This window comes from Macrobrachium rosenbergii, chromosome 51 (genome assembly GCF_040412425.1).
Source record: "Macrobrachium rosenbergii isolate ZJJX-2024 chromosome 51, ASM4041242v1, whole genome shotgun sequence".
Classification (NCBI taxonomy): domain Eukaryota; kingdom Metazoa; phylum Arthropoda; class Malacostraca; order Decapoda; family Palaemonidae; genus Macrobrachium; species Macrobrachium rosenbergii.
This window is the reverse complement of record NC_089791.1, coordinates 31,596,489-31,610,672: the sequence shown is the minus strand read 5'-3', so window position 1 is coordinate 31,610,672 and position 14,184 is coordinate 31,596,489. Positions and strand designations below refer to the sequence as shown.

The 14,184-nt window shown below is 39.0% G+C and overlaps 1 protein-coding gene across 2 annotated transcripts in view; it reads left to right on the top strand.

Moving 5' to 3' along the window:
* Window positions 1-14,184, top strand: part of Set8 (SET domain containing 8) — a 42,038-nt gene that overhangs the window by 565 nt on the left and 27,289 nt on the right. The window contains exons 1-2 of one of the 2 annotated variants that reach the window (XM_067095223.1): window positions 20-266; window positions 6,211-6,397. In XM_067095223.1, the coding sequence (XP_066951324.1) occupies window positions 89-266; window positions 6,211-6,397 (365 nt within the window). In that variant the 5' untranslated portion in view covers window positions 20-88. Of the gene's footprint in view, window positions 1-19; window positions 267-6,210; window positions 6,398-14,184 lie in introns of those variants that run through there. The other variant, XM_067095222.1, reaches the window with a different exon arrangement.

Genomic DNA, 14,184 nt, shown 5'->3' with positions numbered 1-14,184 from the left:
TTCGTCGCGAAAACGGCGAAATACGAAATAGGAGGGCGACGGTCCGACCGCGGCCGTTGGCGAGAAACGAGTCTACGTGCATGTTTGAATGGAGGAGGTATCAAAGAGAACGCATGTTAGTGTACATAGTGAAATTTACCCTGTGAGTTTCGCAGCGATTGTGAGTAACGCGCCTTCCTCGAGCCGGATCTGGCTTATGGTGAATCACATTCATAACCGGAGGAGTATCAGCACGAGGCTCGGCCTCCGCGGCAATATGGTGAAAGGTGAGAGAAGAGAAAGAAAGCTTTTGTTTTCCCTCTCCCCCCTTTTGGTGGCTGCTGAGGAGGAGGAGGAGGAGGAAGAAGAAGGATCCTTCTTCCTTCCTTCCTCCTCCTCTCGTCCCCGAACTCCTGCTCCTTTTGACGGGCTGGCCCGGCCTGCCCTGGCCTCCCCGCGCCCTTGGCGAAGGGAGGACCAGGTCGCAAACGGCCTGGCGAGCCAGTGCACGCCCTTGGCAGGCCGTGCACGACCCCTGGGACGTGCGATTCGCTCGCAATGGATGCCAGGCAGGCGCCTCAGCTTCCGTCCCCTCCTCGGCCCAAGCACAGGAGTCGCTTTCGCCTGGGATCGATAATTTCCGAAGGGCGACTTTCCTCTTCTCGCCCTTCGGAGGAGCCTTGGCAGGGGCCGAAGGTAGTTCCCGTGTCCTCGGCTGGCCGTTAGGGTCCGCTTTCGCTCCCCGTGGGCGGCTGTTATGGGCGACGCTTCGTTCGCTCGCTTGTCCTGGAAGGGAGGGTGTGATGGGCATTTGCTCGGCGCCCCTTAGGCCTGGTCGGGGTCGGTCTTGCCCTTTGTGCCTTGGCACCACTCGAGGGTAGACTGCCCTGACCCTAAACACAAAGGGTTTCCTGCTTTAACTAAGCCCTTTCCCAAGTTCACCTTGACTTACATGAGAGCAGTACTGTACCCTAGGCCTGTCATTCTTCTCGGTTGATTGAATTGGCAGGCGTCTCTTTCGATTGGCCAATCACTTGGGCACGGAAACTGTTTGTACCCTTCCTTTGTCTCGCTTTGTTCCCCCAAGGGCCAAGCCTAAGCCCAGGTCAACCAGTGAGAGAACAGCTGGGCTGGCCGAGGTTAGACTTGAGTGGACCTTGGCGTCTTAATTTTAAGCTTCTTGTTTGTAGTTGAAATGTAGCTTAACCTTTTCCAGATTTTAATTTAATGGGAGTATAAGCCTGTCCGCTTTCCAAATGCAGTGCTTGGGCAAGGGTGTAGAATTCTGTTGTGCAGTTTAGCGGCACAGGCCTTTAATTCATTTTTAGTTACATTTTGTATTCAGTATTTTTTTTTTTTTCCCACATGTAAATACTAAAACAAAATTTTCCCGAAACCTTGGTAGATTTCTATGTTTTTCGCTCCCTCCCAGATTTTGAGTTTTTTTTTATGACGATGAGGGTCATATGGATAAGATTGCCTCAATTTTAAAGCGTTCACCAGTTGTGGTTGTCGCAACTGTGGCTAACATCAGCCTTGATTCCCTCTATCAACCTAAAGCGTTGTTAATTCTTAGGTAGAGCTCTGCACTGAATAATTGTTTATTAATGAAATTTTTTGACAGATCATTATAGAATACCATGTAAATTATATAATGCAGTACAGGTGAGAAAACTTGAAGAATTTACCCAGATAATGTGAGAAGTTTACCATCTTAATGTTTATGCTTTTACACAAGAGCTCTGTGGGACACCATGTTTCAGTAACAGCCCTCAGAGATTGTCATCAAAGCAAAAACAAAAGACAGTCAATTTCTCAGTATTTAGGTACATTTTTCTAGTTATTTTGCCTGTACAGTATGTCCCCCTGTATTCGCAAGGGTTAGGGACCAAACCACCCGCGGTAAGTGAAAATCCGTGTTAAGTTGGTACCTCCCTCTAAAAATGCTTGTAACTGCCCTTTTCTATATTGTTCAGTCAAAAATTTGATTGATAAACTATCTATGTGGAGCTCTTCTATAGAATTACCAAAGGATGTTATGAGATCATGTCTTGCTTATTGGTGTTATAGTGTCAGGCTGAATTTCTTCTCTAGATTTGTCGGTTATTTGCTGAGTTTGCTCCTAATAAATTGAGTAGTGTGTGTGTGTTATTTTTGTGAAAAATAGTATTACCTGACAACAGAGTAAAACTGTTCTAGGGCTGGGCCAAAGGATTAGGTAGTAATCTTATTTACAATACCTTTCCAGTAAATTAGGTTTATTTAGAAGGCTGTAGTGCTGTGAAAATTGTAAGAATTGCAACCAGAAAAAATTTTCATTGTTCAGCGAAGGTGTCTTTCGTTGTATGTTTTCCAAAAAACATTTTTTGTTTGTTTTTTCATGCATTCCGTTAAAATATGCTTAACGGTTTCTTGTGTTTGACACATTGCAAATTGATGGGGGACTGTGTGGTGTGTACATTAAAAATTGTCAAATTATTGAGCCTTATTCATACTCTTGGTAAAAGTACCTCTTATTTTTCCGTTATTTTTGACAGTGTCCATAATAGTTCCGAATATTTTTGTCAAGGGATGCCATTTTTCCCTTTGTTAGAATTAATGACATTTATCCAGTCTTCAACTTCAAGGTGGAACCCAAAGATAGGGAGTTATATACCTTGTTTTGCAGCAATATCCACTTCTTTGCTTTCTTCAGTTCCAATGTGAGAGGGTTTTCTTACTGTAATGCATAATTGTACCATAATTGATAAATCAATTACAAGCCTACGACACTTGATCCATTGCTTGAAACAGGCAGACCAACTTGGGTTGTGGTTATTTTGATGACTGAAGAGTATAAATATTTTCACATTAAGTGTTTTTTATGAAGGAATGTCACTTTAGGTTTCTGTATTTTACCTGAGATTCTGCTGAAGATTTTCTTCTAGTTCAGTAGGTAGACTGGGACATATGGTATGTCTGCTTCATTTGGTAAAAATTGTTGACAAAGGGAGAAATGAGCCACATTGGTGGGGTCTTGTTTGCCAGCTGCAGACTGATACAGGCAGTCCCCGGTTATTAGCGACCTGGTTTTACGGTGCTTGGCTAGCGACGATGATAACTGGAATTTTGGTGCCAATATGCGCCAATCTTGCTTATCGGCAGGTTTTACGTGCTTGGCTAGCGACAATGATAACTGGAATTTTGTTGCCAATATGCGCCAATCTTGTTTATCGGCAGGTTTTACGGTGCTTGGCTAGTGACGATGATAACTGGAATATTGGTGCCAATCTTGCTTATCGGCAGGTTTTACGGTGCTTGGCTAGCGACGATGATAACTGGAATTTTGGTGCCAATATGCGCCAATCTTGCTTATCGGCAGGTTTTACGGTGCTTGGCTAGCGACGATGATAACTGGAATTTTGGTGCCAATATGCGCCAATCTTGCTTATCGGCAGGTTTTACGGTGCTTGGCTAGCAACGATGATAACTGGAATTTTGGTGCCAATATGCGCCAATCTTGCTTATCGGCAGGTTTTACGGTGCTTGGCTAGCGACGATGATAACTCCAATATGCTGGTCTTGCTTATCGGCACCGAAAATCTCTGGTCATCGGCGCCGATAACTGGGGATCGGTGCTGATAACCAGGGATTGGCGCTGTTATCGCCAATTTTTGGTTGCTGTCGGGAGCGGAACCCCTGTCGATAATCGGGGACTGCCTGTAGTGAGTGTAATTAATTTATAGAATACCGTTTACTAATACAACAAACTTTTCCATAACTCCCTTTGATTTCCCAAAGTCAGCTTATGTGTTACTTTGCAGCGTTCCATCAGGCCCTAGCTGCAATCTCTTTCATTCCTTTTACAGTGCCTCTGTTCATATTCTTTTCCTTCCATCTTATACTTTCCATCCTCTCCTAACTATTGTTTCATAGTGCAACTGCGAGGTTTTCCTCTTGTTACACATTTCACACCTATTCACTCTTAATTTCCCTTTCAGCTCTGAATAAACTCATAGGTCCCAGAACGTGGCCTTTAGCCTAAATTTTATATTCCAATTGCCTGGCAGTGTTGCGGTAACTGGATGTTACAAATATTAAAAATGGTTTTTGCTTTTTGAATGTTCAGTACTCTGCAATATTTTATTTCAATGTTTTCATGTTTTCACATGCTTTGTAAAAGTGGGAATTCGCGGCCTATGGAGGTGGTGTTCTTACTCTGATGAATATTCAGGCAAGAAACCAATATAGGCTGTACTGGCATATAGTCGACCCCGTTTATTCGCTGCTTCAGTTATTAGTGTATTTTTCTGCGGAACATATATCCACATTATTTGCAGAAAACTCGCCTATTCACAGGTTTTTTCATAAAGCAATTATTGTATTTTCATATTTTCGTGACTAAATGTTTTAGGATAATAATTTAAGGTATAATGGGGGAGTTGAACTATTAAAATAGGCAGTTAAGGTATATTAGGGAGTTGAACTATTAAAATAGGCAGTTAAGGTATATTTGGGAGTTGAACTATTAAAATAGGCAGTTATAAGCATTTTAGAGGGGGTCTCTGGTGTTTGAACTATTAAAATAGGCAGTTATTAGTGTTTTTGAGGTGGTTTTGGTATTCGTGAATTTTCGGTATTTGCGGGCGGTAGTGGTGTGCATCCCCTGAGAATACCAGGCAACAAGTGTACAGTTTTTCTCCATTTCCTCTGGGTCATTAAGTTTTCGTTGCTATACTTACATTCGTGCACACTAGGCAGATTTTTCATAAATTGGCAAAGAAGACTAGTATACTGGTGAAGTTGCTGACGTCAGCTCACAGCAAATGATGATGTGTTAAGCATGTAGTCAGCCAGAATAGAAAGTCGAGTTGATGAGATGAGCATTCATTGTTTTGGATCATTGCCTCACTGGGAATGTAGCAATTCATCTCACGTATGTACGTGCACTATGGCACTAAGAGATTAAAACGATAGGTACTTGGAGTCCAGCTTAACTTTGTAAGATTACTTTTGTAAAGTTCAGTTATTGTCATGGTTAATCTCAGTGTACATTGGCCTTTGACATATACAGTTGCTCATTTTTATTGTCAATATGGGGAACCATAAAAATATGTTTTGTGCTTTTTCACTCAGCTAGGCTAATCAGCTAGCCTACAGCCACTTCAAAAATTTTGAGTTTTCTCCCATTGCTTTCTTGTGTAATATTTATAGTTTATAGTTAAAAATTTTCGAGTTTTCTCCCATTACTTTCTTGTGTAATGTTTATAGTTTATAGTTATATTTAAGCCTATAAAGTTCAAGGATTCTCTTATTGAGTAATAAAAATCCACAATTATATAGTAAATATATTACTATGTAAAAAATCAAAGACTTTCGAACACCTGAACGGTGTTCCTCATCAGTGTTAACGTTAATTACTGTGTAAAAAATCAAAGACTTTCGAACACCTGAATGGTGTTCCTCATCAGTGTTAACGTTAACGTTTAACGTTAACACTGATGAAAGTCTTTGATTTTTTACATAGTAATATATTTACTATATAATTGTGGATTTTTATTACTCAGATTGTTTTTCACGAAATTGTGAATCTATTAACGATTCTCTTATTGTTAGGAAAAACAAGGATTTTTTTTCTTATTTGGCTGTTGTTGAGGTAGGTTTTACATAGAGATTATCAGAGCCAGTTCTTTATGTTCTTTTGCTAATATATTTGCCTCTCATTGTCCTTGAAGAGTTGTGCAATGGCTAATATAAGTTTTGTTTATGCTCTTCTAATTGTTTAAAAAAAAGTTGAGGTCAGGATATCTTGTGATGTCTAGATGTATTGTTTCACAAGACTCAAAACATTAAGGAGTATTATAGGAACAATGTCTTGAAAAAATGCATTTTGAATGAGCAGATTGATCTTTACTAAAGTTGGACTGTTGAGAATATAATCAGTTCCCCTATCAGAACTCTTGACTGTCATGGGGCCAGCTGTCATAGATAATCCGTGCAAAGTTGTTTTTTTATAGTACATTCTGTTACATGTTTTTGGTGCTAGTGTAGTATAAATTTGGTGACTAGCAAAGAAAGGATTTAGATTTTGTGTGAAAATATAAGAGAAGAGGTATACATGTCAGGATTGAGAAAAGTACATGCTGTAACTAAATTTTTGTAATGATTTAAGTATTGTAAGTTTTAGTATTACAATCAACTGTTAGTGTTAATTTGTGGATAATTTTAACATGTATTTTTCGTTTGTTTCAGGGAAGCGTCGAACAAATCGCAACAGCAAAGATGAAAATTCTTTGGTTAATGCAGTGGATGGTCCGAAAGGCCCCAAGGAACCAAAGACGTTTTATGGCTCGTTGAACAGCAGTAAAGCCAATAACTTAGTGAGTGCAGTCAGCCGAAAGAAAGAGACAAAGATAACCTCTTACTTCTCTCCATCAAGGTACATATTCTTGTGTTTGTTTTGACTAGCGTAAGAGAACTGTTTAAGGATGGCTGTGGGTCTTACACCCATTTAACAGTAGGAAGTTGTGGTTCACATGCCCCTAACATCAGCTGTTTTTGGGATATTCTCTTAGTTTGTAATCAAGAAACTTACCAGTAAGAATTCTAGATGTTTTAGTAGTAAAGGACTGCTTCTGTTGTGGATCTGTCAAACTTCACAGCTCTTGGTGTGCTCATACAACTTTATAACATGCCTCCCTTCCACCTATGACCTACCCTAATCACTTTTTGTGTACTAGTATAGGTCATACTAGACAGATTAATGTAAATTTGGACTTTCAACTTTTCTCTTCCTTCTTTGTATTTAGGTCTCTCCATAATTTGATGGTCATTTATACAGTAGCCTATCCACAGAGCTTTTTCAAACTACCTATCATCATTAACTTCCAGTCAGACTTTTCTCCCTACAGGGGTAGATGTAAAATGAGTTTTCCCCTTCCACTCTGTCTTATGCATTGTCATTTTGAGTGTCCACCTAGTCTAGTCTCTGTCTCTGCTCTTTAATCCAGAATTTCATATTTGTTCTTCCTGATCTTTGTCCTGCTATTCTCAGATTTACTACTTTTTCTCTACTTATATGGGGATAGATGGACCTCCATATTTACTGCTTGTTTATACTTAGCCAGTCTTCTTGAACTGACTTATTTAATCCACTGCCAAAGAAAGCATTGCATCTTTGGTAGTTTGCCAAAAGCTGCTCCGAATTAGATGAAGCAAGCTGTCCTCTGAAGTATTACAGGCAGGGTACTTCTCAATTTGCTGTCACTACTTCCTTAAATGTTTTCGTGCTTGTATTCTTGGAAATGAAAAGCAGTTTTCGTCTCCATGAGGGTATGTCATCATCTGAGTTTTGTGCTTTCAGCATAAGACATCCATTCCATTGCAAAATATTTTAGCACCCAAATTTGAGCTTGTGTTACTCTGCAGCCTTGTGGTAGCATCCTTGTACCTATGTGGAAAGGCTTTTTGATAAGTGTTAAAATTTTTATGGTTTTTCTGTAGGCATTTTGCACTGCCACTTCTGTATGTTATTCAGAAGATGAACCCTATTCATATGGAACAAGCCCACCAAAGGGGCCTGTGTTTGTGTTTACAGATAAGTTCCCTGTGAAAGTCAGCGAAATTAAATTGATGTGTAGTTGTGGGAAATTATTACTCGATATGCAGACTACTACACTCAATTGAGTTTTATCGGCCTGTTCCTCCCTCTCTGAACTATAAAACTCGAACACCCTTAGTTTAGGGAGACTTGATAGATCTGTTGCAGATCACCTTGGGGAGCAATTCCTACCCAAGCATAATGCGTACCTAATTCGGTACTGGCCTTACTTAACTGATTCACAGGGGAAAAGGAAAGGGGTCTCGGAATCAATCACTATGTAAAATTTAACAATTTAATACAAGAAACGAATATTTAACACATCAAATTAATTAAATTACTAATAAACAACAACTGAATCACAACAACTGAATCACCGTCGGCTGTCTAGCAATAAACAACTTACGTTAAACTAAAGGTTAATCCAAATTACACATATTACAGTTACGGTAAAATTAACACAGTAACAAAACTATCACAATAAAAAGGCCGCAAATTCTTCCGATAGATCCCTTTGGGTCTTAATATACACTTAAGACAACCTCCAAAGGAACACGGATACTCCCCCTTTCACACCGGAGCTCTCGACCGTCTCTGCCTGCTTCCTGTCAAAAAAGCATAAAGGTAAGACTGGTGGGCGTATGCGTAACTATTCCAACAACGACAAGAAGGGATAATTGCTAGTTATAAATACTAAGAGGGAGTATCGAGTATCAAGGTAATCGCATTTCCTTTACAAAGGAAAATGAAAACTTTCACTCATGAATATACAAATACATAAACATAAATAATACATAGACACAACATGACAATCTGAAAACATTCAGATATTTGGTATAATAAACAACTGAACACCAATAAATTTTTCTGAACTCCATCTACAATGGTTCAGAAAATGGAGAGAATGTAATTTCTCGACATTCTCCCCCACAAAAATAGCCAACAAATACTGTACAGTAAATCAAGGCACAAAAAATTAATTTATGTACCTGAAACACATATCCATTACAACAGATCATGTTCATAATAAATCCTCATCAATCAGCTCCTTTCGCTTGGCATCACACTTTAATGCTGCACGTCTCATTGGACGATGTTGAGGTAGGGACTCCGGTGATGGAGGTACTACGGGATGTGGTGCAGGGAGCAAACCTGCATTTTCATCAAACTGAGGTAACCTCTGACGTATCAACCTCAAGAAGTACTACTTTATTTAGACTCCTATGGTATAATTTGTCACCTACCTTTATGAGTAAGGACCGCATACAACACCATCTGTACTAGGTATGAGCTTTTGTATGCGACCTAATGGCCACCATTTACGGGAAGAAGTTCCCAAATCAACAAGGACAATATCACCCTCTTTAAAGGGGCATTCACAATTGTTAACACTGCTATAGTGTCTTTCCCTTAAAGCGGTGAGGTAATCACTATTCCACAACTTCTCAAACTTACACAGCACGCTAGACAGCCTAGTATACTGATTCCTTAGATCCAAGTTTTCAGCATAAGGGATCTCATCACTATCCGGATATTCAGAGGTGGTGACAAACACACACTTCGTCCAAATATAAGATGTGCAGGAGTCAAACATTCCATACTGTCCTCTGAAAGGTATGTAAGTGGACGATTATTAATAATAGCAGAAAATTCTGACGTAAGGGTTCTCAATTCTTCAAAGGATACAACTTTTCTATAAAGGGCTTTAGCTAAACATCCTTTTGTGACGCCTATTAAACGTTCAAAAACCCATTTTTCCATGGAGCCCTTGGTACAGAAAACTTCCATTTAACAGATAAATTCTGCATATGCTCCATAACCTCAGGCTCGTCACTTATTTCCTTCCAGAAGTGCTGAAAACCTACAAAGTTTCTGGCATTATCTGTAATGATAACATCGGGCACTGAATATAATGCACAAACCTGCTTTAAAGGCTAGCAAAAGTCTGATGCAGAAACTGATGATACCAACTCCAAATGTACTGCACGCTGAAGCACAAGTAAATAAACACACATAAGCTTTCCCTGAATATCAGAATCAGGTTCAGCATAACAAATAGCTCCTGTATAATCTATACCAACACAAGAAAATGGCCTGGTTAAAGTGACTCTCTGCTGGTAAGGGCGGAGGACCAGGATTAGCCATAACCTTACCAGCAACCTTCTTACAAAACACACATTTGTTAATAATAGATTTGACTACCTGTCTACATTTTGGTATCCAAAATTGCTCTCTCAGAAGAACTAACAATACTGAAACTCCACAATGATGATTGAGTACATGAAAATATCTTATTATAAGCGTAGTCAAGTGGCTTTGAGGTGGGAGTAAATAAGGTGACTTTGCAGTTTCCTTCAAGTTAGCATACTGGATACGGACTTTGGTGCGCACTAAGTTCTGTTGATCCACAGATAGATTTAACTGAAAAGCAAAATTCTTAATGTCAGCTGAAACCTTTAGATTACTGTTAAAAGATATGCTACTAAACCAGGATAATGTTGTTGCTGTGCCAACCTTATTAAGTAAAGCAGTGGGTCAAGTGGAAATTGGTAACCAGTTATTATACTGATAAATTTCAATACTAAAAGCATTACTCGCTTTACTTTAATTAAGTTAGAGTAACATTCAAATTTAATAATTATGGGGGGAGGCATAACATTTACTGGTTCAGCAATGATCTCATTAACACTCACGTTCAATGACATATCAACTAAATACTCCTTTGAGGAGGATAATCTCCCTAATCAACCAATCTGGTCCATACTTCCACAAAGAAGAAGCCAACAATACTTTAATATCACAACCTCTGGACAAAAGGTCAGCTGGGTTCTCCCTAGAGCTAACATACATAATGGGAAATGCTGAGTCTCTAATTTCTTTAACCCTATTTCTTACATAAGGGTCTTGACACTTATCACTCCTGATTCGTGCTATAGTGACTTCACTGTCACTCCAAATAAAACAAGATTGAAATTTGAGGTGTGATATTTTCATCAAAGTGTTTGCCAGTTTACAACCAATATTTACGATGTCAGCTCCAACTTTGGCATGGTTAGCTTCTTTTGGGGACAAACTCTAGCTTTACTAACTAGCAAATTACTGGTCTGGGAACTCAAATCAACTGAGTATGCAACTGCACCAAAGGCCTTTTGAGAGAGTCGTAAAAATATATGCAGCTGACATTTTCCTGGGGAAACAGCAAATCTAGGAAATTCTATGGTAGAAACTGTAAGCAATTGCTCTTTAACTCTATTAAATCTCTCAATAATCTCTGGGCTGACTGGTTCATCCCACTTCAAATTTAGTTTCCACAAATCTGAAATTAATATTTTCCCTAAAATTACTACAGGGGAAACTAAACCCAATGGGTCAAAGACACTTGCTATGATGACAAAATAGACCGTTTGGTGACTGATGAGTCATTCACACTACAGGGTTTCACATTTAATACATCTGAAAAAATGTTCCAGTTAATTCCTAACACTGAAGTTACACCATTTTTGTCATTTACCAATTTCTCTGCACAAATATATTCATTAAATTGTGCACTGTTTGACACCCATTCCTGTAGTGGCATACCTGCCTGCTCTAATATATGATTAATAACAGGGTAGTCAGCTAACATTTGTTCAACATTCTCATAAGTACACAGAAAATTATCTACATAAAAGCAAGACATCAGAGATTTTGCCAATGGGTGTGAATGGTTAGTAAAGTGATAATTTAAGGTACTTTGCAAAGGAAAGGTGAACAAGTAGCACCAAAACATACAACCATAAATCTGTATGATACAATACTTGAGGGGTCTGTGGGGTCTGTCATCCAAATGAATCTACACCAATCTCGGGATGATTCATCAATCCCAATCCTGAGGAATGCTTTGCTTATGTCTGAAATAACTGCCCAAGGATTGGTTCTAAATGTAAGAAGTGATTCAAACAACTTAGTGGTCAAAGATGGCCCTGTAAGTAAACATTCATTTAGAGAATAAGTGCCAGACCTTTTAAAAGAGGCATTAAATACAATACGTATTGGGGTTGTATTCGAGTCCTTCTTTACATGATGATAAGGCAAGTAGTGACCTTTGATTGGTTCCGACGGTGGAACACTTTCAATAAATCCTAAATTCAAATACTCAGACAAAATACTACTATAATGGTGCCAAGTAAAGGGATCACTAATGAATTTCCCCATCAATGACTTCAATTGTCCAAGTGCTATACGATAATTTGTAGGTGGTCTGCAACTTGACTTAAATGGCAAACTTACCACATACTGGTTATTAACCTTATGAATAGAATGCTCAAACTGTTCAACTGTTCTTCTCTCCTCTGGCGAGAGGTCAAACTCCTTTATTCCTATGGCATCCAATTCCCAAAGATTGGAAATGCTACATCACTCACTACAGAGGTCCATTACACCAACATCGCACATATCACATGCTGGGTGGCTGGCAATATTCATTGACTGATCATAAGACCACTGAGGCATGGGACCATAAATGAGGGCACCACCAGCTGTACTGAAAGTACAAATACCCATAGTACTAGACTGATTATGTATAAATTTGTGAAAATAGTCTACACCAATAATCAACTGAATACAATTAACATTATCACTAGTAAGGTAGTGATCGCCAATTTAACACCTTTACTACGAAGGAATGTGGCAACCTTAGCTATACCAGGAGTGAAAATACTAGTGTCCACATTATTATGAACCAATGCTTTAACTGAAATTCTTGATTTACCCAAGCGAACCACCACCTTAACCAGATCACAAGTAACTGACACTGGGTCACACCCAAATGGAGAAAGGGATAGTGTAATCCTATCCAAAGTCTTAAGGTTTAACTCCTGTACAAGTGAGGGACAAATAAATGATCTCTGAGAACCTGTATCAAAAAGGTGCGTGTTTGCAACTTTGTGCCACCACCTGAAACTTGAACAGTTGCTGTAGGTATTGCAGTTGAAAACTAACTTACCTTCCGAACAATATCGAGGTAATACTGCACTTGACTGTACAGATACAGAACCATTATCACCCAAATCACTTGTGGTAACAGAACTTGAACTAACACTCTGTACGGAATCACCCTTGACAGATTTCTGGTTTTGAACATTAACTCTGTCCATGGACTTTGAAGGATTCAGTACTTTGTTGTTACACAGCTTGAAACAAAGGAAAGTATGATGACGTCCATCACAGTGTCTACACTTCACCTGTGTTTTGCAGTTACTAACTACATGACCTGGCTGTAAACATAAATAGCATAAACTAAGTTCTCTCAACTTCTGTCTACGAGATTCCACACTAGGATGATTACTAAAATACTTGGCTGCATGGTTTTCATTACAGAACAAACAGGGGCTTATGTTTTGCTGAATATTAACCGAATTTGACCGCTGGCTACCTGCAGAAATTATTTTATATCTATCTCCTACCTTACCTGAATCTGACTGAGACACAATGGAAGCTACTTTTAGAGGGTTATGACCAACTGATTTCGAATCATGAGAACTTAGTTCTTTACAGTATTCAAACAAATCTAGTGCATACTTCAACCCTTCTGAAATCTGAGAGAGTGAAAGATCAAATGTTTGATATTTGCTGATAAGTAACTTTGATGTCTCTGGCGACAACTTCTGGAGCAAAATATTTGTTAGGAGAGACTCAGACTGTTCTACATTGACTTCATTATTACTTGCCTGCAACATCAGCTTCCTATAAGCAAGTCTAAAATTCAACAATTCTTCATAATTATGTCTGGGAGAGGGTAAATTACTAAACTCTCTAAGCAAGGAACGAGTTAGACGGCTACTATCGAGATAGGTCTCTTTCAGCATCTGTATAGCCACATCATAATTCTGATTAGTAATACTAAGACCTTCTATAACCCTAAAAGCATTACCTTTGAGACTGGACCTTAAAATACTGAACTTCAAAACACTGGTTATATCAGTACGGTTATGAATGACACTACTGTACAAATCCCAAAATGCTGGCCATTCCTGATACTTACCATCAAAATCTGGTATCTTTATATGGTAACCTTGGCAAGGGAAGTGCACCATTCCCCTTTATTAGGAGAAATACCTGTATCACTAACCTTAGACAGGGTTTTCTCATTAATTTTAGCAGATAAATCATTTCTGATTTTCCTAGCATTGCGACCAGCAGCTCTATAGTCTCGTAATTTGGGACCCAATAAATCAGGATTTCTAGTCAACACTGACTGATAATGAAGCCAAGTATTCTCCAGATTCTGCAAAGCACCTTGCAGGTCACTACTATAATTCTGAAGAATTTCAAGAGCAGGTTCACCTGTGCCTGCCAAGTACTGCTCTATCTCACTTCCTATCTCTCTAACATGATGGACAGCATCATCATACACTGTCTGAATGAGTGTATCAGCATGCAAATTTGCACCTAGCGCTTCTGTCTCTGTAGCCATGACAAAAAAACTACAACCAAATCACTGACGACAGGAAAATATTGTTAACACTTAAATATTCAATGTTAACCCTGAAATATAACACCACAATACACATTGATATACCGAATCCTGAAATACAAATACACCACAATACACAGTGATAATGGCACAAATGGAACAAAATCCTAAA